The sequence below is a fragment of the Bos taurus genome, chromosome 4 (genome assembly GCF_002263795.3).
Source record: "Bos taurus isolate L1 Dominette 01449 registration number 42190680 breed Hereford chromosome 4, ARS-UCD2.0, whole genome shotgun sequence".
Taxonomy (NCBI): domain Eukaryota; kingdom Metazoa; phylum Chordata; class Mammalia; order Artiodactyla; family Bovidae; genus Bos; species Bos taurus.
In genome coordinates this window covers 116092627-116115774 of record NC_037331.1, presented here as the reverse complement: position 1 = coordinate 116115774, position 23148 = coordinate 116092627, and the positions used below count along the sequence as shown (strand labels likewise).

Genomic DNA, 23148 nt, shown 5'->3' with positions numbered 1-23148 from the left:
TGACAGGTGGGAAGGGGCGAAAAGGAGCCTGGGACAGCCTCTTCCTAGAGTCTTAAAGCAGACAAAAGAAAACGTAAAGAAAGAACAGAGAAACCAACTCGTAAGCACACACAGATCGAATTCTCTCTTTAGGATCCATAGCAGCGTGCGGGTAACAGCAAGCGTCCCCGGGGCCGCCGTGAACCCTCAGCCAATTCCACACCCCAGCAGCGCAGCTCCGCCAACGCTGCCCTCAAAGCCACCAACTCTTGGCCCGCCGCCGCTGCAGACCGGGACCCGCTCCAGGACGGCGGTGACCGAGATCCGCGCAAGGAGTGGTTTTGTGGGCGCGCTTCCGGGAGCAGTGGGGGAGGGGAGGGCGCCCCGAGACCCTCGCAGGCGCGGCGCGGGCGTGTCTCCCCCGGGCTCGCCTGGAGCCCCGCGTTTGCCCCCAACCCCCCCCCACCCCACCCCCAAGATGCTCTTACGTCCTCGTCGTCACAGTCGCTCCGCGCCTGGTACTGGAACCGGGGCCGGCCGCCCGCGCCACCGCCGCCGCCGCGCTCCCGGGGCGCCGCCGCGGGCGCCTGGGCTCCGAGGGGCTTGGGCCCCGCGCCGTCCTCCTCCGGCCCCTGGCCGCCCAGGAGGCGGCTCGCCTCCGGGGGCGCCGGGAAGGACCGCGAGGTGTTGATCTTGCCAGTGAACCTCTGGTACAGCGAAGCCATCGGTCTCCGCGCGCTCTCGCTGGCTGTCTTTGGGGCGTTTCTGTATCGGCTTTCTCCCTCTGGGGCTCCCGCTCCCCACGCCCTCCGGGGGGAAAAGGGGAGGAAGAAGAAGAGGCGGCGGCGGCGGAGGAAAGGACGGCGGCAGCGCGCCGCTCCTCCCGCGCGCCACTCTCGAGTCGCCGCCGAGCGACCGCCTGGCTCAGCCTCCTCCGCCCCCTCCCCGGCGGCTGGGCCGAGCCAGGGTCTGGCGGTGTGTTCTCGTTCCCTTTGCTTTTCTGTTTTCAACTCTTCGGCACGGCCGCGTACGGCTTAATCAAAGCCATTGAAGGGAAGAAAAACAACAGAAAACCATAAAGGGAGGGAAAATGCCTAGGCCCCGGAATTTGGCACCACCTAGAGCCCGGTGAGCATCCGGAGCGCATCTCCTCGTTCCCCCCGCCCCGGGTCCCCGCGCAGCTCCTCCTCCCCGCCGTCTCCCCACGCGGCCCTTCACCCCCGGGAACGGCGCCCGGGGGTCCCGGGGCTGGCCGCGAGGAGGCCGCGGGGCCACGCAGCTCGTGGATGCAGGCGCGCGCTTGGGGGCTCCGGGCCACCAGGAAAGGGCACCCCGCCGTCTTCCGGGAGAGCGCAGCGAGAGAGGAGGTCCGCGACGGGGAGGGGGCGTCGGGGGCACGGAGGCAGGGGGCGGCACCCCCAGATGCAGGTCCTCGGTTCCGCGCGGGGCTGTGCTCCGCGTCCACGCGCTCGCGGCTGCAATCCCGGCGCCCTGCGGGGCCTTTTCCCTCGTGTTTCCCTCGCAGCTTTTCCTGCCTAACGTGAAACGACAACAGCCGAGACCCCTGGAGGTCGGGGGTGCGCACGGGGGGTGATGGTGTGCAAACCGCGGGGATGCAAGGGAGGGGGCTCGGGGTCGCGGCCTCCGATGGGCCCCCTTCCTTCCCAAACCAAGCTCTGCTCCAAAATCAGGTCTCAAGAAGAAGAGACGGAAAAGGTCACGGAAGGCAGGCAAGGGCCGACCGGGGTGCGGTGGGGTGCGGTGGGGGGAGGGGTGCTTTCCGAGCAACTCAGTTCAGCGCTCCTCCCGGCACACCCCCACTTATTTGTGTGTATCGCGAACTTCATTTTCGTTTTCGATAAACGCGTAAATGCCAACAGAGGCTAAAGCATTTGGTGATGCCTGCAACTTTTCCGAAGCCTGCTCCGCGCCCGCCCCCAGCCCCTGCACTGAGAGGAAGTGGGGAGCCCCGGGTGTGTGGGGGGCGACACCTACTGGGGCGCTCGGGTCTGGGTGCACATTCGCTCTTCCTCTGCAGTGAAACGTGCTCCAGCGCCCCTGTGTGGAAAGACACCCACTGTGCCTGGGCGCTGGGCTCCGGCTCAGACCGCAGGCTGGCGTGTGGTTTGTCCTCTGCCTTTCGGGGTGGATTCCTCCCTCCTGTCCTGCTGGAGTCCACTGTCCTGCTTGAGGGTCTAGGCCTCTCCCTGCTGGTCTCGTCCCCCTCCCCCAACCCCAGATCTTCCACGCGCAGTCCTTTCCCCCTTGTTGGCAGCCCTTGGGCTGGGATGGATCGTCCTGTCCTGAGCGGACTAGGACCCCACACTCCAGACCAGCTCGCACCTGCTCCGGCGCTTCCCCGGTCCTTCCACTCCACGTGGGTGTGGGCATCTTCACCTTCCAGCGGGACTTCCGCTCCGCCATGGTTTCCGTGACCACTTGAGAAAATGGCCCCAACCGCAGGCTGCCAGCGCTTGTTGAGTCTGAGTCCAAGGCCAGCTCCTGGCACCATTGTCCAAACGCAGAAATCCCAGAGGGAAAGAGACCTTGCTGTCCTTTGTCCTAAAAACTGCTGCCTCCTGAGGTGACCCGAGGATGAAAAACCAGATAAAACCAAGGAGGGTCTTTGAATGCAGGAATGGAAAAAGCAGACCCTTATTGTCCTTCCCTCCCTTTATGTTGTAACTATTAATGGAACAGTATAACTGTCTCCCCTCCTACCCCATAGGGAGGAGGCATTTGCCCTACTCTTCTCCCCCCCACCCAGTATACATGCCTCATCCAACCAGCAAATGACTCGCAAGACCCCTATCCCACTCCTTGTACCCTGGGTATCAAAGTGGACTAAAGACCGCTGTTTAACGTCAGTTCTCCCTTGAGCTGGCCCGCTGTTCTAACAGCGTCTCTCTCTCTCATAAACTTTATTTCCCTCTCATTCTGTCTCATGTCTGGAAATTCTTTTCCAACCCAAGCCCGGACCAGGACACCTCCTTCAGGGTCCTTAACTTGGGTGGAGACACTGGAAGTCCGCTGGGAGAGGACCCCTTCAGATCCCTCCCAAGCTCTCAACCTAGCAAATAGTCTTGTTTTAATTAAAATGTATACCACAGCTATCCTCTGTTTAATCCACTATGGTTTCCTTCCACTAAGAAACAGAAGTGCATCTTAACATAGTTCAAAAGATGTTTCCTTTCCCGAAACCATAAAAACAAGTAGAATCAGAATCTGGACAGCTGGGGGCCCCCCACACCACCAAAAGGCAGATATGCCTCCTGCTGATCTGGGGGTGCCAGAGCATCCTGCCCCACTTGACATTGAAGACAGAGGCCACAATTACAAGAACCATCCAGCTAAACCTTAAGAGTCATCACATTCAGATAAATAGGAAATCTTGCTTTCATCCCCCCTCCCCCGCCCAGCTATGCTTTCAGATCCATGAAACTGCTTTCCCAAACCCACTTGAAAGCCCGCCACTGCTGCTCACAGTGGCATCTAGATCTGACACCTCACTAAATATAGAGGCTGTGAGGGTCCCACTGATGTAATACATATGCATATATATATTTATGAAATGTCCATGTATATATTTACATGAATTATAAGAAGAAGCATGATGAATATTTCTTATAGCAATATAGTTCATACAAGATATTTATATGGAAATAGTTTAGCTATCACACATTTTATAGATGTGTGTGTATCAAGGAGAATAGATTGAAAGGGAGATAAGGAAGACATGCAGGGTCTCTCACACTTGAAATTATATTTTCAAGCGAGCATGTAGGTCTTCAAATTACACTTTGGCCAAAGCGACAGAGGATGGGATGGTTGAATGACATCACCAACTCAATGGACATGAGTCTGAACAAACTCCAGGACACCATGAAGGACAGGGCAGCCTGGCGTACTGCAGTCCGTGGGGTCACAAAGAGACACAACTTAGTGACTGAACAGCACGCAACAACAAAAATCTCAACTAAAGGATTCAGATGAAATGATAGGGCCATTCTAATTTATAGTTATTTGTAAAGTGAAAAAAGCTATAAAGCCCATAAACAACTGGGTGAAGAGTTGAGTACAGATGGGTGTCAAAAGAAGTATATCTGAAAATTAAACAGGACAAATGGAAGGCAAGGAGCTGTTGCGATGAGCAGAGGCCAGGGTGGTGGGAGCAGACAGAACACTAATGCAGAAACATCACAAGCTGCAAAGCTTCCTGGGCACCATCTAGATCCGGGGCCCATCAACCAACTTCAAAAGCACCGGGCTACCTTCCTCCACCCACACACTGAATACGACTCATCCTAAAACATGTCCTAGACTTTGAATGTGAGTCTGTGCACACATGTTGGCAAGTGTGTATGCACTCACACATCCAAGTCTGCCTGAAACACTGATACATACACTGCAGGGTCTCTCTGGAACCCTGGATAGACTGTCAGAACCCTGAAGTCCCAAATGCAAAGAGGGAACTGATGAATGAAGTCACGCAACTGCAGAGAATTGCAAGTGGTGGCACTTCATGATGCATAATTCATTCACTTACTGCCTTCAATAACCTTTGCAGAACCCCAACCTTTAAATAAGGAAAAAGATTCTGAAGAGTAGGAAAACTTCCCAGGGAGCGTGTAAATAGAGGGGCAGCGCTGCAGAAGGAAACTTGTCTATAACGGCCTCCACTCAACACTGAACGTCTTGGCTACGAAGTCTAGAAAAGTAGATCTCCATTCCTGCTCGTTGGCTAAGTATGGGAATCTATTTTCAAAAATGTTCTGTGGATTATCTCACATCAAAATTTTAATTCTTCATTATGGCTTAAAACTCTGATCTCTGACCCATTTTTTCCATCTAGTCTCACATGATTATTTCTTCCCTGTTTATTAAAAGGTGGGAGTGTGTGTTTATTTTCCCTGGAACCAAATTACAAACAAATATGGTAAATCATTGGAATTAGGCAGATGCTACAAAATAGGATGGGCAGTTATTTTTTTTAGTGACAATAAAGGGAACTTTCTGGTCTATATGCAAGCTAAGCATTGTAAAAATACCAAAAGTGTATTGAGTCCAGAAGCCCAGGCATGCTTTTTATTACCTAAGAGGTTTTCTTACTTCTAGGAGAGAATTATGTCCTATAGTTTACTTCCCCCTTCTTTTGGAGGAGAACGAGGAGGACAGAACCTTGCTTAAGATTTTTATTCTTTTCCAAACACTGATATTTCAGAAAAAGAAATGGCCAACTTAGCACACTCTGACAGAAAGGCTTCCCTAAAACACTGGACATCAGTGTTTTTAAAATATTATCACATTGTATTCATACAAATGGAAAGAAATAAAACAAGTATTTTGGTAGCTTGAGAAAATACAGTACCAACTACATAAATACAGAGCACCCATTCTCTCTTGTACTCTCTCTTTAAAATAATTATTTCTTTGCAAGATGACTATCGAGTGGGATCCGGATGGTAAGATGGTAAGATGTCCTTTTCAAACTTTACAAATAGGAAAAGTCCAGCACTAGAAAAAGAGAAGACCACTACTAGCTTTGGGCTTCCCTGTTGGCTCCGTGGTAAAGAACCTGCCTGCCAATGTGGGAGACTTGGGTTGGATCCCTGGGTCAGGAAGATCCCCTGGAGAAGGAAACGGCAAACCACCCCAGTATTCTTGCCTGGGAAATCCCACGGACAGAAGAGCCTGGTGAGCTACAGTCCATGGGGTTGCAAAGATTCAGACACAACTGAGCAACTAAACAACAGCAAAAACAACTCCTGGCTTTAACACAAAGTTAAAGTACAAACTGAATTAACCTTGAGCTTTTTGAATTGATACTTCAAGATTCATATGTTTTAAAGGAAAACATTTATTTTAAGCCTGGCGGGCTACAGTCCATGGGGTCTCAAAGAGTCAGACACGATTGAGTGACTCGCACTTTCATTTCACTTTCAACCGAAAGGCTTATGCTAAAATTAATGTAGTTAAATGTTAGTTTCCAGCAGCACATGTCCCTGCATTTTAGTACTGACTCTGCACTTGCCTGGTTTTCTCATACAGTCTGAAATATACATACAACTCTCTGCCCCGGGCAGCACCTGCTCACCTGGACTTGGTTACTAATACACGTGGTAATGCTGACCACCAAGTAAGTAAAACAATCACTGACTCAACTAAGCCCGTATTTTCCTCTGAGCCTGGTGGGGCTGTGGGAGCCCACCCTCCCTTCCTTTAGGGGTCCTTGAGGGGCCCACTCTCTTCTGTCACCCACACCCATGGACACTGGACTGTGGCCTATTTCCTCTTTCCTCCCATCTTTCACCCTTCTATCTTCCCATCCTCTTTCTGCTCCTCCATGGTCCCTGCTCTGGATCAATATCAGTAAACTGCATTTTTTTTCCTTTAAAAATTCCTTGCTGCGCTCTGAATACTTATAAGAATTTGCTTTTCACTAGCAATGCTGCCTCAGAAAGTATCTGAATAACCACATTAGCCCCTAGAAAAGGCACCAACCTCTGTCTGCTCCCATTTCCTGATGATTCAGTGAGAGCTCCACCATGCTCCCCAAGGCTCCTAAGATTTTTAGAGCACGGGATCCAGAAGAGAGCCTGTTGTTTCTGTCTGTCCCTGGTGATCGCTGGAGAGCAGCCGTGTCATCATCTAAAATGTCTTCATTCATACCCCTTGCACCATTAGATTAAAAAGGAAGGCAACTTCTGCTCTGAAATGCCCCCAAAGCTCCTTGCCTTTCAAACCACACACTTCCCGGGTCCAATGAATTAAGCTGAATCGGCTTCCCTTCAATGTTAAAGTGACATTAACGAGCCTCTGCAATTCAGTGCTTCCCTTTTTAAAGCAACAGAGGTGATGGTTGAGTTCTGGAAGGAGAAAAAGCTTTTATCTGCTCTCTCTTGTGACCAATGGCTGGCATTTCAAAGGACCAAGTCTTGTTTGGCTCTAATGGGAAATGTGAAACCGGCTTGAAAGGACAGGGCTCAGACCCTCACTGAGGGTTATTCTTCATCATGTCACCCAAAGGGATTCTTAGGTTTTCACTGGACAGGAGCAATGGAATAGAAAAGAAGAGATAGAAACAGGATCATTCAAAGGCTGAGTCTTCTTCAGATAGTAGAAAACAGAGCTAGTATTGATTCATTCATCTTGCCATGTAAATTCCACTCAACTGCAGGCCAGTGGAACTGCAGAATACGGAAAATCATCTACTGGGGGCTTCCCATATCTTAAGTTCTCAGCTAAGTGCTCTGCACACATTAAATCATTTAATTCTCACAATTATCATTTTTCACTTGGACATCCCAGGTGGCGCTACTGGGAAAGAAGCCACCTGCCAATGAAGGAGACATAAGAGACTCGAGTTCCATCCCTGGGTCAGGAAGATCCCCTGGGGGAGGGCATGGTAATCAGTTCCAGTATGCTTGCCTGGAGAATCCCATGGACGGAGGAGCCTGGCAGGTTAGTCCATGGAGTCACAAAGAATCAGACCCAACTGAGCGACTAAGCACGCATACATAAGGATGGGAGGGAATATGAGTAGTCCTTAAATGTGTTGCAGAGCTAAATTATAGGGAAGCCTAGGTGTGAGGCTGATGTAGTGTACCAGCTGGAAATAGCTGGTATACTAAGAAGGTGAGTTAAGCCCAGGGAACCAGCGTCCAGGTGCAGGCGATGAGTGTTTCATGCATCCTGGTATCTGCCTTCCAGACACCGAGGGGTAGAAGAGGGGGCTTCCTCTGATTGGAGAACAGGGGCCTTAGAGAGTCAGGGCCAGAAGCCCTCCCTGAGGCTGACCAGGGATGCGGCGGGCCACCTGCTTCCCGGACATCCATCTGGTTGAATGTGAACCTGCAGAAGTCGCTTTAAAGTCCCTGTCCTGTCCATCTTACCCTGCCTCAGACACTGCCAGAATTAAGACCATACCCTTGAGTTTAGGCATTGTCTGGAATAGCATCAAGAAAAAATCACTGGACATAACTGAGGTCTTACGGTACAGCACAGGGGACTCTGCTCAGTGTTCTGTGGCAGCCTGGATGTGAGGAGGGGTGGAAGGAGAATGGGTTCGTGTATGTGTGTGCTGAGTCTGAAACCATCACAGTCAGGTTAATCGGCCATACTCCGACACAAAATAAAAAGTTCAGAAAAAAGGAACTGGCAATAAAAGCTAGCTAGCATTTAGAAAAATGAATAAATCACACAAGTGTCACCCATTAAAAAAAAAAAGAATGCGGTCTGAGTGAAAAGAAAAACAAACAAGCCTCGGTTAATGGCACACGCACCAGAAGACACACCAGCCTTTCAAGTGTGCGATGGGGCTCTCCCGGCAACACCGGCTCCTTCCTGGGGCAGAGAGTCCCAGCCATGAGCTTCTGGGTCCTGATGATTCATCTTCAGGGTAAGCCATTGCTTCCCCATTCATAACTGTGATGGACTGGAATGTTGTTCGGAAAACACCCACCGACCCTGGACGCCTTTGCAGCTCTACTTCCAGCAGCTTGTTCTGGCCAATGGAGTGTGAATGGACCCGACACAGGCAGAGACCTTCGAGGCATTTCCATAACGTGGCTGACCTCTTGCACCCAGGTGGCCCACCCTCTAAGAACACAGCCTGGGTAGTTGTAGTCACTTCAGCTTGGCCTCCACAACTAACCACACTTGGGAGAGACTTGAATCCAACCCCTGGTTTGGAGTTGAGCTCAGGGATCAGGGAACACAACGCAGAGCCTCCCAGCTGAGCCCAGGGCAGACGCACCACATCACGACTGACCAGCAGAAATGGGAACCTTGATCTTACGTAAGCCATGCCATTTGGGATGGTTTTTCATACTTGCGTCATGCTATATGTCACATTCTAGCTCACTAAAACTAAAATCAAATCCATGCATGAAAAATGGAAGAGCTAATGTCAGTGCTTATTGTAAGCATTTAACTTCCTTATCCAGTAGCTATCTAAATGTCCACCATGTCCCGGTCATGACTCTATTTTATGTTCTAGGGAAGAGGTGAATGACTGAAATGAACTCAGTTCTTGCCTTCATGCAGATTACAGTCAGCCCTCCTCTCAGTGGAGACGGACTGGTGCTCTAAACTACAGGCTGGATTGATAAGGCCATCCTTTCATGAAAAGATGTAACTTTCTCTGTTTATTCTTCCTTTTGGTACATTTACAGCCCTGGCAGTTTTATTAGAAAAAGGCTGTTAGAAACATAGACTACAAATGTGTTCCTAATAATGGTCTAGTTATTGACTGTAGAAGCGCAAAGAGCATCAGTTCAGTTCAGTCGCTCAGTTGCGTCCGACTCTTTGCGATCCCATAGATGCAGCACGCCAGGCCTCCCTGTCCATCACGAAGAGCATGTTCAGCCCCGAATCACAGAGGCTCTCAAAGAATCACTCCTGGACCAGGCACGAATGGAACATCTAGAAATCTGTGAGGATGTGAATTCTGGGTCCCATCCCAAACCTACTGAATCCAAAATTCAGGCTGGGCCCGGTCCTCTGTAATTGTAATGAGCCCACCAGGTAGTTCTGATGAGCACTCGAGTGTGAAAAACAAGCCGTACCAGAATAATCCCTAGAGCACGTTTCTAAACGGCACCCAGGTGAGCCGAGCCAGTCTCAGAATGTTTGTTGATTTTCGGGAAATGGCTTACCCATTTAAAACTCAGAACAGGCATTCTCCAGAGGGTAAGAATTTTTCTAGAATGAATAAAGGCCAGTCTTTCTCACTTAAAGAAGGGTTATCTTGACAGTTCCTTCAAAGCCAAAATATGCAGTTGGCCAAAAAGTGTCTCGGTGGCCAAAAGCAGATACCAACCACATTGTCAAAGCTAACATACATTCCTGTTCGGACTCATCTCAGAGAGACTTTGATTCTGTACCCGAGCTGACAGCCTCACCCATCTTGCCAGGATATATGCAGTTTGGCAGACAAGCTCTGCAGAATTTCAAGAAACAAAACACCTTACTTTCAAAAATTGATTTCATTAAAAATCCTCAGTGCCCCTGGTTTAGACTCATTGCTTTTTTAATGCAATAAAAAAATCTTGAATTAAAAATCAATGAAGTTAATAAACATGTTCAGGTTGAAAACCAACTTTTTATGAACTTAATTTTCCTGAATTTACTCCTTTAGGACACATTAAGCTGTTCAATATAAAACCCATTTTTTTCACCATCACTTAAATTTCCTCCAAATTTCCATGCAACATACTTAAAATTTTAAAATAGGTGAATGCAACTTTAGGTGGTTCGTTTTTGTTAAATTGTAATACATTCTCTGACCCACATGCACATGGTTAATATTTATGGCTAATCATTAATGTACACACACAATAGATTCTATGAAGTATGGGAACTAACCTGGAGGAGGAAAATAAACTTCAAGCCTGGTGCTGTGTATCTTCACAGGGCCTTGAGCAAATACAAGAGATATCAATGCAAAACCCTGGTTCCTGCATATATGATATGTCAGATATGAGTGCAGAGGACTCTCATTAAAGAAAACAGATTATATTAGGGCAATAAAACTAAAATAAAGCCACTCATTTGCTTCACATGGGTAATTCGATCACTGTGCACTGTAACTCTATCAACTCCGCTACACCCATCTCTGACCAATTTCCTTCTCATAAAAGGGAGAAATAGGCTTGTCTATACTACTAATTGCATTTCAGATCATTTTAATTTGGAACTCAAAAACAGTAATTCTCCTAACAATCGCTTATATTTATATTCTGCTTGACAGGTAAACAGAAATTGCCTGTTGGCTAAATAAATCCATGAGTCACAAAAGCCTGCAATTTGAACAGATTTTTCCTTACTCACAGCAAAACCAATGTTGACTCTCTGCTCTAAATAGCATGAGGTGGGTCCTACTCATTCCTAGATTGAGCTTGGAGTCTCTGACGGGTCTCATTACCTCATCGTCCACATCGCACCCATAATCCCCACCATGACTTTCTTTGTGAGTCAGCAATATCCAGATTGCATCATCGGCACGTGACATTTTCAGTCTTCATGAGAAAGGATGAATAAATGGATGCTTTCAAGGGACTCTGCTTCTGAGCTGTCGTATGGGAAAGAAGCTACCCATAGAGCAGGACGAGGCTATATGGATATCTGTGTGCTAGCCTTCCTTTATTCCTCTGTAAGACCTCTAACATACACAACCTCAGCTCAACTCTAAATGAGATGTAAATGGTTGGTTGCGATCTAAATGAATTCTGAGTTTCCAAATTGAGCTATTCAAATTCATAAGAGAAATATCTTCCTTGAGTACTTAATAGCCTCAAAGAAAAATATTTTATGATTATTAAATCCAAATATATGGTGGTGGAATAGAATATAAAATTCGTGACTGTGCTAAGACAGAGAGTAAGACTTTAAGTAAGTTAACAACTTACATCAGACCCTCAAGGTGGGATCCCTGTGGCATGATGGGCACTCTCATGGAAAAACTTGGACCAAGAACTGGTCTAACCTTATACCCACTGATTACATCTGCATTTTATTGTTTTCCAAACAAATAACATGAACAACTTCACAGACAGCCACTGATTCCCTGGCAAAGCAGGCGGTCTATTTGGATTTCTGCACATGACAAAAAATAGTCCCTTGACATGATGGCGCTTCAGAGCACAGACCAACCCAGTGGATAAGCCACTAGTCCGTGGTCTCCATACATGCATGCGTGCGTGCTCAGTCGCTCAGTCCTGTCTGACTCTTTGTGACCCCATGGACCGTAGTCCACCAGGCTCCTCTGTCCATGGGACTTCCCAGGTAAGGATACTGGAATGGGTTGCATTTCCTCCTCCAGGGGATCTTCCTGACCCAAGGATCCAACCTGCATCTCCTGCATTGCAGGTGAATTCTTTACCACTGAGCCACCAGGAAGCCCTCCCTGCCTTTGGTCTCCACTTCTGATTAAAGTGGAAAGATGGTGATTTCCTAGGCCAACTGGAAACAGCTCCAGGAAGAGAATGGAAGCAAGTGATCCACAGATTCTGCCATCTCCCTTTGATGCCATTGATCTTTGTAGGAAAAAAATCATAATCACTAAGACAAATGCAATTCTGGTTTTATAGTTCCTGGACCATATCTTATCGTTTCCCTGTATGACACTGGCCACATTAAAGAGTTCTCTGAAGATACGTCTCATTATTTATTTACTTAAAAGAACCCTTAGATTTGTATTACACTTTATACTGGAAAAGGCTGGATATTATTCATTACATTAGTGCTTTGGAGAAAGAAAGAGCTTTGTTTATTTTCCAGAGGAAATTATGGAAAAGTTACACTCCCATTCTTTCCCACTTTCTGATCATCTCCTCTTAATTTGAAGAATTTCTGTCCTAAAATTAAGGGTCCCTACTTGGCTAAAGATATATAAAAAACTTTCTGAGTGGCATTGGAAAGGGTTTTTCCCCTCCTGGATAGAGGATAGTGGCGTGAGGAAGGACCTCTTCCTTCTCCCCCCAGCATTGTCCCTCTAGTTTATTGTCTCTGGACACAGTTGTATGAGGCCTGAAAGGCAAGGAGCTACTGCAGCCTCTTTGTGGCCATGAGGAAAGAGTCAACTGCTTGCACTGATGTAAACAAAGAACCCCAACAGAATGGAGCTGGTAAACTAAACCCAGAACAGTCCCCCAGTTAGAAACCCCTGTTTTACCCCCTTTCAGTAAGAATAGCTACTCAGCCCAAAGTGCTGCTAACAGACACAATCAGACCCCAACTCGTCCTCAGTGGCTCTTTGAATGAGGAGAATTCACTAAGCATTGGTTTTCTCACCTACAGCATGAAGATGATAAGAGAGGCTACTCCTATCAGCTTTATCTACAACACAGGGCGCCTGAGCGGTTCCAATCCATTGCTTTTATAAGAGAAAACAAAAACTTCTTAGATATACCTAACCTTTGGGAGAACAGGGGCTGCCTATAGTTCACACTCTGCAAAACACCTCACTGAGCTTTTTCATCTGATTCTTTCTTGTTTTTGTCCATGACTCTGCATTTGGACTTTTTGTTGATTTTGACAGCTTCTTCCACCTAGAGTACTTGATGGAAAACATTTTTCAATTATCAAAAGCCTGAGTGAGCTTCCTTGGTTAGCAACTCTGTGTATTATCACATATATGCTTGATGCTTCCTCAGTCCACAAGGAGAGGACAACAGAGAATGTGTGATTGGAATCCTCCTAGAGTTTGCTCTATGAGCCTCTGTTTGTGAAAGAAAGTGAAAAGTGTTAATTGCTTGAGTCATGATTCTCCAGGCAAGAATACTGGGGTGGGTAGCCATTCCCTTCTCCAGGGGATCTTCCTGACCCAGGGATCGAACCTAAATCTCCTGCCTTGCAGGCAGATTCTTTACCATCTGAGCCACCAGGGAAGCCCAACGAGAGAACGAGCTATTGTGGTTTTTTTTCCTTTTCTTTTATCTGCACTGCACAGCATGTGGGATCTTAGTTCCCCAACTAGGAATCAAACTTGCCACCACTGCAACGGAAGCTCAGAGTCTTAATCACTGGACTGACAGGGAAGTGCAGTGAAGAAAAGCTATGACTGACCTAGGACAGCCTATTAAAAAGCAGAGACATTACTTTGCTAACAAAGGTCCATCTAGTCAAAGTGATGGTTTTTTCAGTACTCATGTATGGATGTGAAAGTTGGACTATAAATAAAGCTGAGCACCAAAGAATTGATGCTTTTGAATGATGGTGTCAAAAGACTCTTGAGAGTCCCTTGGACAACAAGGAGATCCAACCAGTCCATCCTAAAGGAAATCAGTCCTGAATATTCATTGGAAGGACTGATGCTGAAGCTGAAACTCCAATACTTTGGCCACCTGATGCGAAGAACTGACTTATTGGAAAAGACCCTAATGCTGGGAAAGATTGAAGGTGGGAGAAGAAGGGGATGACAGAGAATGAGATGTTTGGATGTCAACACTGACTCAATGGACATGAATTTGAGCAAGCTCTGGGAGATGGTGAAGGACAGAGAGGCTTGGCATGCTGCAGTCCATAGGGTTGCAGAGGTGGACATGACTGAGCAACTGAACTGATTAAAAGCCTTTCATTCACATGGCGTGAAGAAACATGTTCTGTGAGATATTCTCTATCTAGGGTTGATAAAGCCAGAGAGAGAAGTAGTGTGGATCCAAAGCAGGGAGGAGAGAAGAGAGGAAAGAGTCATTGCCTTACCAAATGAAATCATAATATTATAATTTTTGTGTAGATCAGCAGGCTATACTCAAAATATGCTCCAATAGGCAGTTTCTTTGCCTCAAAGAGGCTCCTAAGAAGCAAACTTTGACTTGGCATCAGAAGAAGCCATTTAGAACATGCAACCAGGGCTGCCATAAGCTGAAAAATGGTGGGCTTGGAATCCTCTAGCCCACAGGAGAAGGGCGGGCTGTGCCCCATGCAGGCAGGGCATGTGTTCTGGGCACTAGGAACCAATGAAAGTTAAAGTGCAAGTCGCTCAGTCATGTCTGACTCTTTGCAACCCCATGGACTATACAGTCCATGGAATTCTCCAGGCCAGAATATTGGAGTGGGTAGCCTTTCCCTTCTCCAGGGGACTAGGAACCAGAGTAATGGTCAACAATACAAGGAAAGATATTCCTGCTCCAATGGACATATAGAACTTTGCATTCAGAATATCTGGGAAGAAACTTATTTTAGTACACATACATGTTTTAATACTTTACAAAATTAAGCTCTGGAGTTGCCTTTTGGAATTGCACGTGGAGGGGCAATGCCTTCGCATCTTAATCAAGCCTACAGAGGCAGTGCTAAAAGGGAGTGGACTATACATTTTGCTCCAGGTTGATCAGCCTCCTGTTTATCAAAGGCAAGGACCAGTAATATTTCAGATAATTTTTTTTTTTTTACAGAACTTGGAGTTGAGGGAAGAAAGCCAGAAAAACAGGTTCATAAAGTGCATTCATTCCCTTTATCTTGCAGCCTGTTTTGATTGTTTGGATCTTGTGCATTGTTTGTTCTGCGTTTCGACCCAGGGGACGGAAAGAACACAAGGAAAATAAATACATTTCTCACAGTCTCATGGGCCTCTCTTTTATTTTCATTTCCTCTCACAGCTTCTCCTCCCAGTCCTTCCACACCAAAAGCACCCTCGTGACAGCATCCTTACCATTTCAAAACAACTCGGCACATTCTGTTCACCTACAGCTGTTTATTTCGATAACCCTTTGATGAATTCAATCAACTGCAAAAATGAAAGCAACACAACAAACAACAGAAAAGACAAAGCTAAACAGGACAGGCTTGTGATCGTGCTCATTTTGAGCACACAGCTCCGAGCTTGACGCTGCCGCTTGAGGGCGCTATGGGAGTTCAGAAAGGCAAGCTGTGCTCAGCCCTGGGTGGCTAGGGCAGCCCTTCATTCTGATCACACCATTTCTGCATTCAACTGATCACACAGGAAACGAGGCAGCCTCTTAGAAGACTTTTGTTTCCTAGGAAAAGGAAGACTGCTGTTCTGTTTTCATGCTTTAAATGTTTTAAAAGCTTTCAGAAAACTAAAATTGGGTCAAAATGAATCACGACTCCGTCTTTATTTGTTGAAGATTCAGATATTCTGGGGAGGGGACGGTGGGCACAATAATGAGCTGAATTCCCATATATCATGGAGCACAGACAGACTGATGAGTTTGTGTGCCAAGAAGTTCATGGCTCAGGAGGGGTCCTGGATCCCCTGCGGTCTCTTTTATCCACTAGACCCTCGGTATATGGGATACGGAATCGGCATGAGTGATGTCAGAAAGCACTGGAGCTACTGAGAAGCAGTGATGGGCTGGACTATAAACAAGCATTACTGGGCCTAGATCGGCTTATTCCATCTATCACTTTCTCCTTCCCCCCTCCTCCTCCCTCCAGATAAAAAGAAACCCAGAGAGCAGAAGCTACGCTGTGATAGCTGACATCCTTTCCAAAAAAATATGTGAAATAAATTCAGCACCTTGGAGAGCAGCCTGGCAACCATTAGGTCTGCACAAGTCTTTGTGGAAATATGAATGTTATGATCTTTGAAAAAGTATTCATTACTTTAGAAAATACCGCTTTACAATTTAAGTCAGCTTTTAAAACATGCATGTCTTCATACACACAAGGGATCTCAGAAGCTAGGACATTGGTAGATCCATTGATACCTGCAAATGAACTCAATTTATTTGTAAACTTTCCATCCTTGAAGAGTTTTGTGTATGAATGATGACAGAGTCAATTGAGGGCAAGCTTATAACTGTATGTTTCACATGCGTCACAGTGTTTAATAATTTTATAAGTCCTGTGATGTGGCTATTACCAAGATGGGATTCCAACTGAGGGGGACACTCTACAGGAGCATCCCCACTATGTGTCGGTACACTTCTGTCATTTTGATGAGTCGTGCACTAAAGCACATCACAGGAAGATGTCAAACTGAATTTCCAGGTGGCATAACCATAACCTGACTTCAAAGTCCAGCTCAACAGTCCATCCGGTGATTTTTCAGAAGTGACTATTTGTCCTGCTGGATCGTCATGACATCTCCAAGTACTTGCCTTACAAAGTACATCACGCTCTATCTTGTGCTATCCATTCATTTATTCACCCGACACACACTACAGAGCTTTAACATGGCTGACCATGTCTTATCTCCCCCATCAGATGTTCCTTAAGACATATGTCTAACTGAGGTTCAAGCGAGGAACTCTGTTGTATACAGAGAAGGTGCTCAAATTAGAGGAAAGTCCATTTAAGCCCCAGTTATCTACACAGTCTTCACAGAGGTGGTCTTCTGGAAGATACTGTGTTGGAGTCGGTTGGGAGATGCTCTGATTGGTGACTGCTGAGACCCCAGTGATACAAAGATGCTATATTGTTCACAATAGCACCTTTCAGAAATGACGGACCATAATCCACAGGCAGGCCATGCTAGCTATGAAATCAGCGTATGATTTTAAAGAAGAATGTGAAAACCTCCTGCTCTGTGTGTTCTCTTCCTGCAGGCATGCTGGGCTCCTCCCAGGGTTGGGTACCTGCCTTGAGTCTCCTGCCCTGGAGTACAAGCTCCTTGAGAGGAGAAACTGCTTCCATTTCCTTTACTGTTCATACCAGTGTCTATTGCAGTGCTTGGAACACTGGACATGGCAACGAGCATTGGTCAAAGGAATGAAAAGGCCTAAAACAACTACAATAAAGGCGTGGCAGACAAGTCTTGGTTGCCTATCATATCAAAGATCCACTGAAGCAAGTGTAGACAGAGTTTCCCTGAATTTATCCATATGTCCTGGGGGATGGCTTCCAACACCCTAGTTTCCCAAGGCAAATAGAGAAAGACAAATAATTTGATATCCACCAAGCAAACTGCCAGTATCCACTGGATCATCGAAAAAGCAAGAGAATACAGAAAAACATCTACTTTTGCTTATTATTTGTGCCAAAGCCTTTGACTGTGTAGATCACAACAAACTGTGGGAAATTCTTAAAGAGGTGAGAATACCAGATCACCTGACCTGCCTCCTGAGAAATCTGTATGCAGGTCAAGAAGCAACAGTTAGAACCAGACATGGAACAAAGACTAGTTCCAAATTGGGAAAGGAGTGTGTCAAGGCTGTATATTGTCACCCTGCTTATTTAACTTATATGCAGAGTACATCATGCGAAATGCCGGGCTGCATGAAACACAAGCCGGAATCAAGATTGCTGGGAGAAATGTCAATAAGCTCAGATATGCAGATGACACTACCCTTACAGCAGAAAGCGAAAAAGAACTAAAGAGCTTCTTGATGAAAGTGAAAAAGGAGAGTGAAAAAGCTGGCTTAAAACTCAACATTCAAAAACTAAGATCATGGCATCCAGTCCCATCAATTCATGGCAAATAGATGGGGAAACAATGGAAACAGTGAGAAACTTTATTTTGGGGGGCTCCAAAATTACTGCAGATGGTGACTGCAGTCATGAAATTAAAAGACACTTGCTCCTTGGAAGACAAGCTATGACAAACATAGCTGCGGCTGCTACTAAGTTGCTTCAGTCGTGACCGACTCTGGGCAATCCCAGAGACACCAGCCCACCAGGCTCCTCTGTCCCTGGGATTCTCCAGGCAAGAATACTGGAGTGGGTTGCCATTTCCTTCTCCAACGCATGCATGCATGACAAACGTAGGCAGCATATTAAAAGGCAGAGACATAACTTTGCCAACAAAGGTCTAGATAAAGCTTTGTTTTTTCAAGTAGTCATGTATAGATGTGAGAGTTGGACTGTAAAGAAAGCTGAGCGCCAAAGAATTGGTGTTTTTGAACTGTGGTGTTGGTGAAGACTGTTGAGAATCCCTTGGACTGCAAGAAGATCCAACCAGTCAATCCTAAAAGAAATCAGTCCTGAATACTCACTAGAAGGGCTGATGCTGAAACTGAAACTCCAATACTTTGGCCACCTGATGCAAAGAAGTGACTCATTGGTAAAGACCCTGATGCTGGGAAAGATTGAAGGCAGGAGGAGAAGGGGACAACAGAGGATGAGATGGTTGGATAGCATCACCAACTCGATGGACATGAGTTTGAGCAAGCTCCGGGGGTTGGTAATGGACAGGGGAGCCTGGCAAGCTGCAGTCCATGGGGTCACAAAGAGCTGGACAAGACTGAGTGACTGAACTGAACCGAACTGAAGCAAAACATCTGGGTATGCCTGTTATCAAGATAGGTCTTCTCATAATTCAAGGAAATGCATTCGTTGCTCAGGGCTGGTAGTTACTTTACCTTCTAGCTGTTGTTTGGTCACTCAATTGTGTCCAACTCTTTGTAACCCCATGGACTGTGTCCCATCAGGCTTCTCTGTCCATGGGATTTCCCAGGCAAGAATATTGGACTGGGTTACCTCTGAATAGTCTTCATAGCCTTCAGGAATGAACACATCTTTCATACAGAGGAGGTTTAATAGCGTGAAGAGGGAAAAGCCTTTCCTTTGAGATTTTTGTTTGTTTTAGTGGCAAATAATTTATCTTTAATGGCTAATGAAAATGTATCCTAGAGAAACTAATATTGCACAATGCCACTTAAACTAGGTATTATATTATATAAATCTCTCCAGTGTGGTCTATCTATCCAAAATGGAATTAATACCATTGATAAGCCAATGTAATATTTCCATATTATGACATTAACTGATTTCCTATATATACTAGTGGTGTCAAATGTTTAGTTATTCACTTACATATTCATCTATTGTTGTTTACTCCCTAAGTCATGTCTGACTCTTTGTGACCACAGGCTGCCCTGTCTTTCACCATGTCCTGGAGTTTGCTCAAATTCATGTCTGTTGTATCAGTGATGCCATCCAATCATCTCATCCTCTGTCATCCCCTTCTTCTTCTACCTTCAATCTTTCCCAACATCAGGGTCTTTTCAAATGAGTCAGTTCTTTGCTTCAGGTGGCCAAAATATTGGGGCTTCAGCGTCAGCATCAGTCATTAAGTCATTTTAAAAGATTAAATGTTGGTAGTTATAGCAACAGTGATGCATTTTTGAAAGCTCGATAAAGATTTGCTGGAAGGGCTCCCTGTGAGTCTTGGAGAAATACATGCGGCTCCAGGCCAGAGCCTCTGGATGAGCCTGCTCTGTGGTCCTGGGAGACTCCAACTATTGGTCTCAAACAACGATTCTGTCTCAGTGAACACTTGAGCACACTTGCAGGGAAAATGAATTTGTAGAATGTAAACCGACTGAAGTCTTTCCTCCAAGGAACCTGTCAGGGTCAATACTGGTCACAGTCAGCTACCTCTCTCCTCTCTGGTGCCTGTCATCCCACCAACTTCAAAGGGGCTCAAACACAGTTCACTCCTGATATTGTCATTAACATGATTTTTCACTGAGCCTAGAGAGTGCCAATGTTTGCATTAAGATGCACAGATCTAAATCAACCTTGAACTGGATAGACTAAGAAAGGTGCAACACATAACACTATAGTTTTGAAAAGTTAGTCACTCAGTTGTGTCCAACTCTTTGTGATCCTATGGACTATAGCCTGCCAGGCTCCTCTGTCCATGGGATTCTCCAGGCAAGAATACTGGAGTGGGTTGCCATTTCCTTCTCCAGGGGATCTTCCCCACCCAGGTATTGAACCTGGGTCTCCTGCATTGCAGACAGATTCTTTACCATTTGAGACACCAGGGAAGCTTGATAGTTTTGAATGTTATTCTCAAATCGATTGTTTCTTGCCTTCCATTTGCATTGGGATATCATATCTACTGAGATTTCTGATGACCGGATATGTTCACCAAAGACATGCCTGTTGGGTTTGTAGATCCTGAGGAATGTCACTCCCCACTGGAACACACATCGTGGATCAATGGTGCCAACAGCGGTGCAAAGCTGGTCACGTCTTTCGCCGTGCCATCTCACTGCACGTGGTGAGTCTTCCATGGACACTGAAGCGTAGCAAGTGACAAACAGAAATTTTAAAATTTGGAAAAATACCTCCTTGCTTGAATGAGTAGAATGCTTGCCATATAGGGAAGTTGGGTGTGTCTGTAGCCCTGCTTCCTGAGGAGGTGTAAAAATGGGGGTACAATGGGGCTCTTTCCACATCTCATCGGCCCATGAATAATGGGAGCCCCCACCAGATGGCTCCACAAATGTCAGGAAAAAAAACCTAACTCAGGGTCTCCAGTGTGCTGTAGACAAGACATTTGAAACTCAGTTCCTCCAGGTTTCTCACTGGAGAAAGGAGAGATTAACAGGTTTTTCAGGGATTATTAAAGCTGTTAAGTAAACTTCTTATATGATGTTTAACACACACACTCACACACACACACTCTCTCACACACACACACACTCACACTCACACACACACACTCACACACTCACACACACACACACACTCACACACTCACACACACACTCACACTCACACACTCACACACACACTCACACACATGGGTTTTCACTGGTCTCCCTAGTGCTATACCATGACTATCCTTTCACTGGGTGGTTCAGCCAGTGGGTTCACATTTATAAAACAGTCTCTTCATTTTTTTTTAAAGACTTTATGTTTGCCAAGGTCTCCAACATCAAGGAGAGCGGCTCTCCTGTTTTCATCAATAGAGCTAATAAATACATTGTACCGAGGACCTAAAAAAGGGCACACGGTGCCAAGACGATGTATGGGAATCATCTCTGTGGATATCTGTGGATGAGACAAGATTAAAAAACATTCAGTCTGTGCCTCTGCTATAATCTCGAGCTTCTTGGTGCTTTTACATCTTCCATATAGCCTTCCTAGGTGTGTTTAAGTTGATAAATGTCTCTCTGGATAGAAGCATCATGCTAGAATATCAGTGCCTACAGATGGAATTTGTACATCAGAAGCTGGGTGCCTCAATCCTCTGGCTTACTACCACCATCACAAGTAATTCCTACAAGAAAAATAAAATATTTCCTGCACTTGGATGAGGAGCAGAAAGGAAATAAAATACATTAGTATTGTACTGGAGACATCACTTCAGGCTTGCATTACTCGTTCATTATCCATAATGAATGAAATGATTCACGTAATTTAACATTGAAAGCCTAAGTGATTACTATTATTGTATCACTGCTACATCCGGAAGGCGATGAATTCTAGAGTGTACCTTATTCAGTTTGCTTACTCAAGTCTTAGAGTAAATCCGTTACTGGACCACACCATGGTTCTTTTCTAATGGAGCCTCTTCACTCTGTCACTCAAAGATGGCTTAGAAGAGGACAGTGTCCACGGAAGCTAAGCATCGAGCTAGTCAGCAATCGCTCCACAAGGGAAGGGCATAGCACAAAGGGTTTTCTGGTCCAGGAGCCTCAGGACTAGGTGGGAAGGGCACTCTTGAAGGAAACCAAGACACAGAAATAAGCCAAGCAGAAGCTGTGGACTCTGGCCATTTTGTCTATGTTTCAGCTTCAGAGAAGTTTCAATTTGAATTGGGTGGGTGTGGGACTTTGAATTCAATCGGTGAATAGAACTGACCAAATAAATTGATGGCTTAATCTTCTCAATTTTCTATTGGTTGAGTTTTTATGAGACAAACGTAGCCTTCAAATAAGTCAGGGAGAAGAGAGAAAGGGGAATAAAAACAGAAGTGAAATTGAAGTGAACCACAAATGCCAAGATGAGTGAAGGGACACGCAAACAATGCCCAGACACTTGCAAGGGTAACTTATTTGTCCTTGGCTGCTTCCACACCTTTAGACCACTGGAAGATAGCACTACACGTACTGATGACTGCTGTAAGGATGGATTCATAATCTACTAATAAAAAGGGGAGAGAGGTATTGGATAGTTGAGTGATGCATATCAAGCACACACACAAAATGTGTCCTAAGTCAAAAGCAGTAAAACAAGAACCCTTAATCTCAACACATGTATAAGGAAGGAAGGAGGGAGGGAAGGAGAGAGAGAAAAAGGAAGGAAGGAAGACCCATAAATCTGGGGACCTTGGCCATGGAGAAGGGCCTCGCGGCAGCAGCAGCAGTGTGCAGAAGTTGCATAAAGGCGCGGTGGGGTCCGGAGCGGTATGCATGGTAGACGCTCCATGTCCCCATCGGCGTGCCCTCAGACAAGTCATATGTGTTTCCCAGAATCTCAATTGCCTCAACTAGAAGTGCACAAGGTTAGAACAAGGGCATTCTTGTTCTTTCATGCTCTAAGCTTTATATAATACACTATTAGCAGCAGAAATACCTTTCTTGCTTTGAAAGGATCTGGGCAGGTAACTTCTGTTTTTAGATAAAAGAATAGATTGTATAGTTTCTGGGAAGAAATAAAAGTTATACAGGAAAAAGTGGTGCATTTAGTTGGGCCCACACTTACTAGTCATATTTTGATATAGCTATTAACACTAATACTACTGCTATAGAATTCACATCATTCGTAGTAACGAGGTCATCTCAATGACCCCCCTACCAATATCACTGTGCAGAAACCGGCCACTGAGGCTGTCTATAAACATGCTAATATTGGACAGAGAAAGACAAATATCATAAGATATCACTTATATGTGGAATCTAAAAAATGATACAGATGAAGCTACCTATCAATACTAAACAGACTCACAGAAAATAAACTGATGGTTACCAAAGAGAATAAACTTAGGGCTACCAAAGAGCATAACCATAAGTTTATTTTCTGTGTCTG

General features: G+C 45.8%; 1 protein-coding gene across 3 annotated transcripts in view; it reads right to left on the bottom strand.

Annotated features, from left to right (window-relative positions):
• The window catches only part of DPP6 (dipeptidyl peptidase like 6), a 1065758-nt gene that overhangs the window by 783844 nt on the left and 258766 nt on the right, over positions 1–23148 (bottom strand). Inside the window, 1 exon segment of one of the 3 annotated variants that reach the window (NM_174040.2) lies at positions 468–818. The exons of the other annotated variants lie outside the window; for them this stretch is intronic. Coding sequence (NP_776465.1) covers positions 468–704 — 237 coding nt within the window. The 5' untranslated portion in view covers positions 705–818. 3 annotated transcript variants of the gene reach the window in all.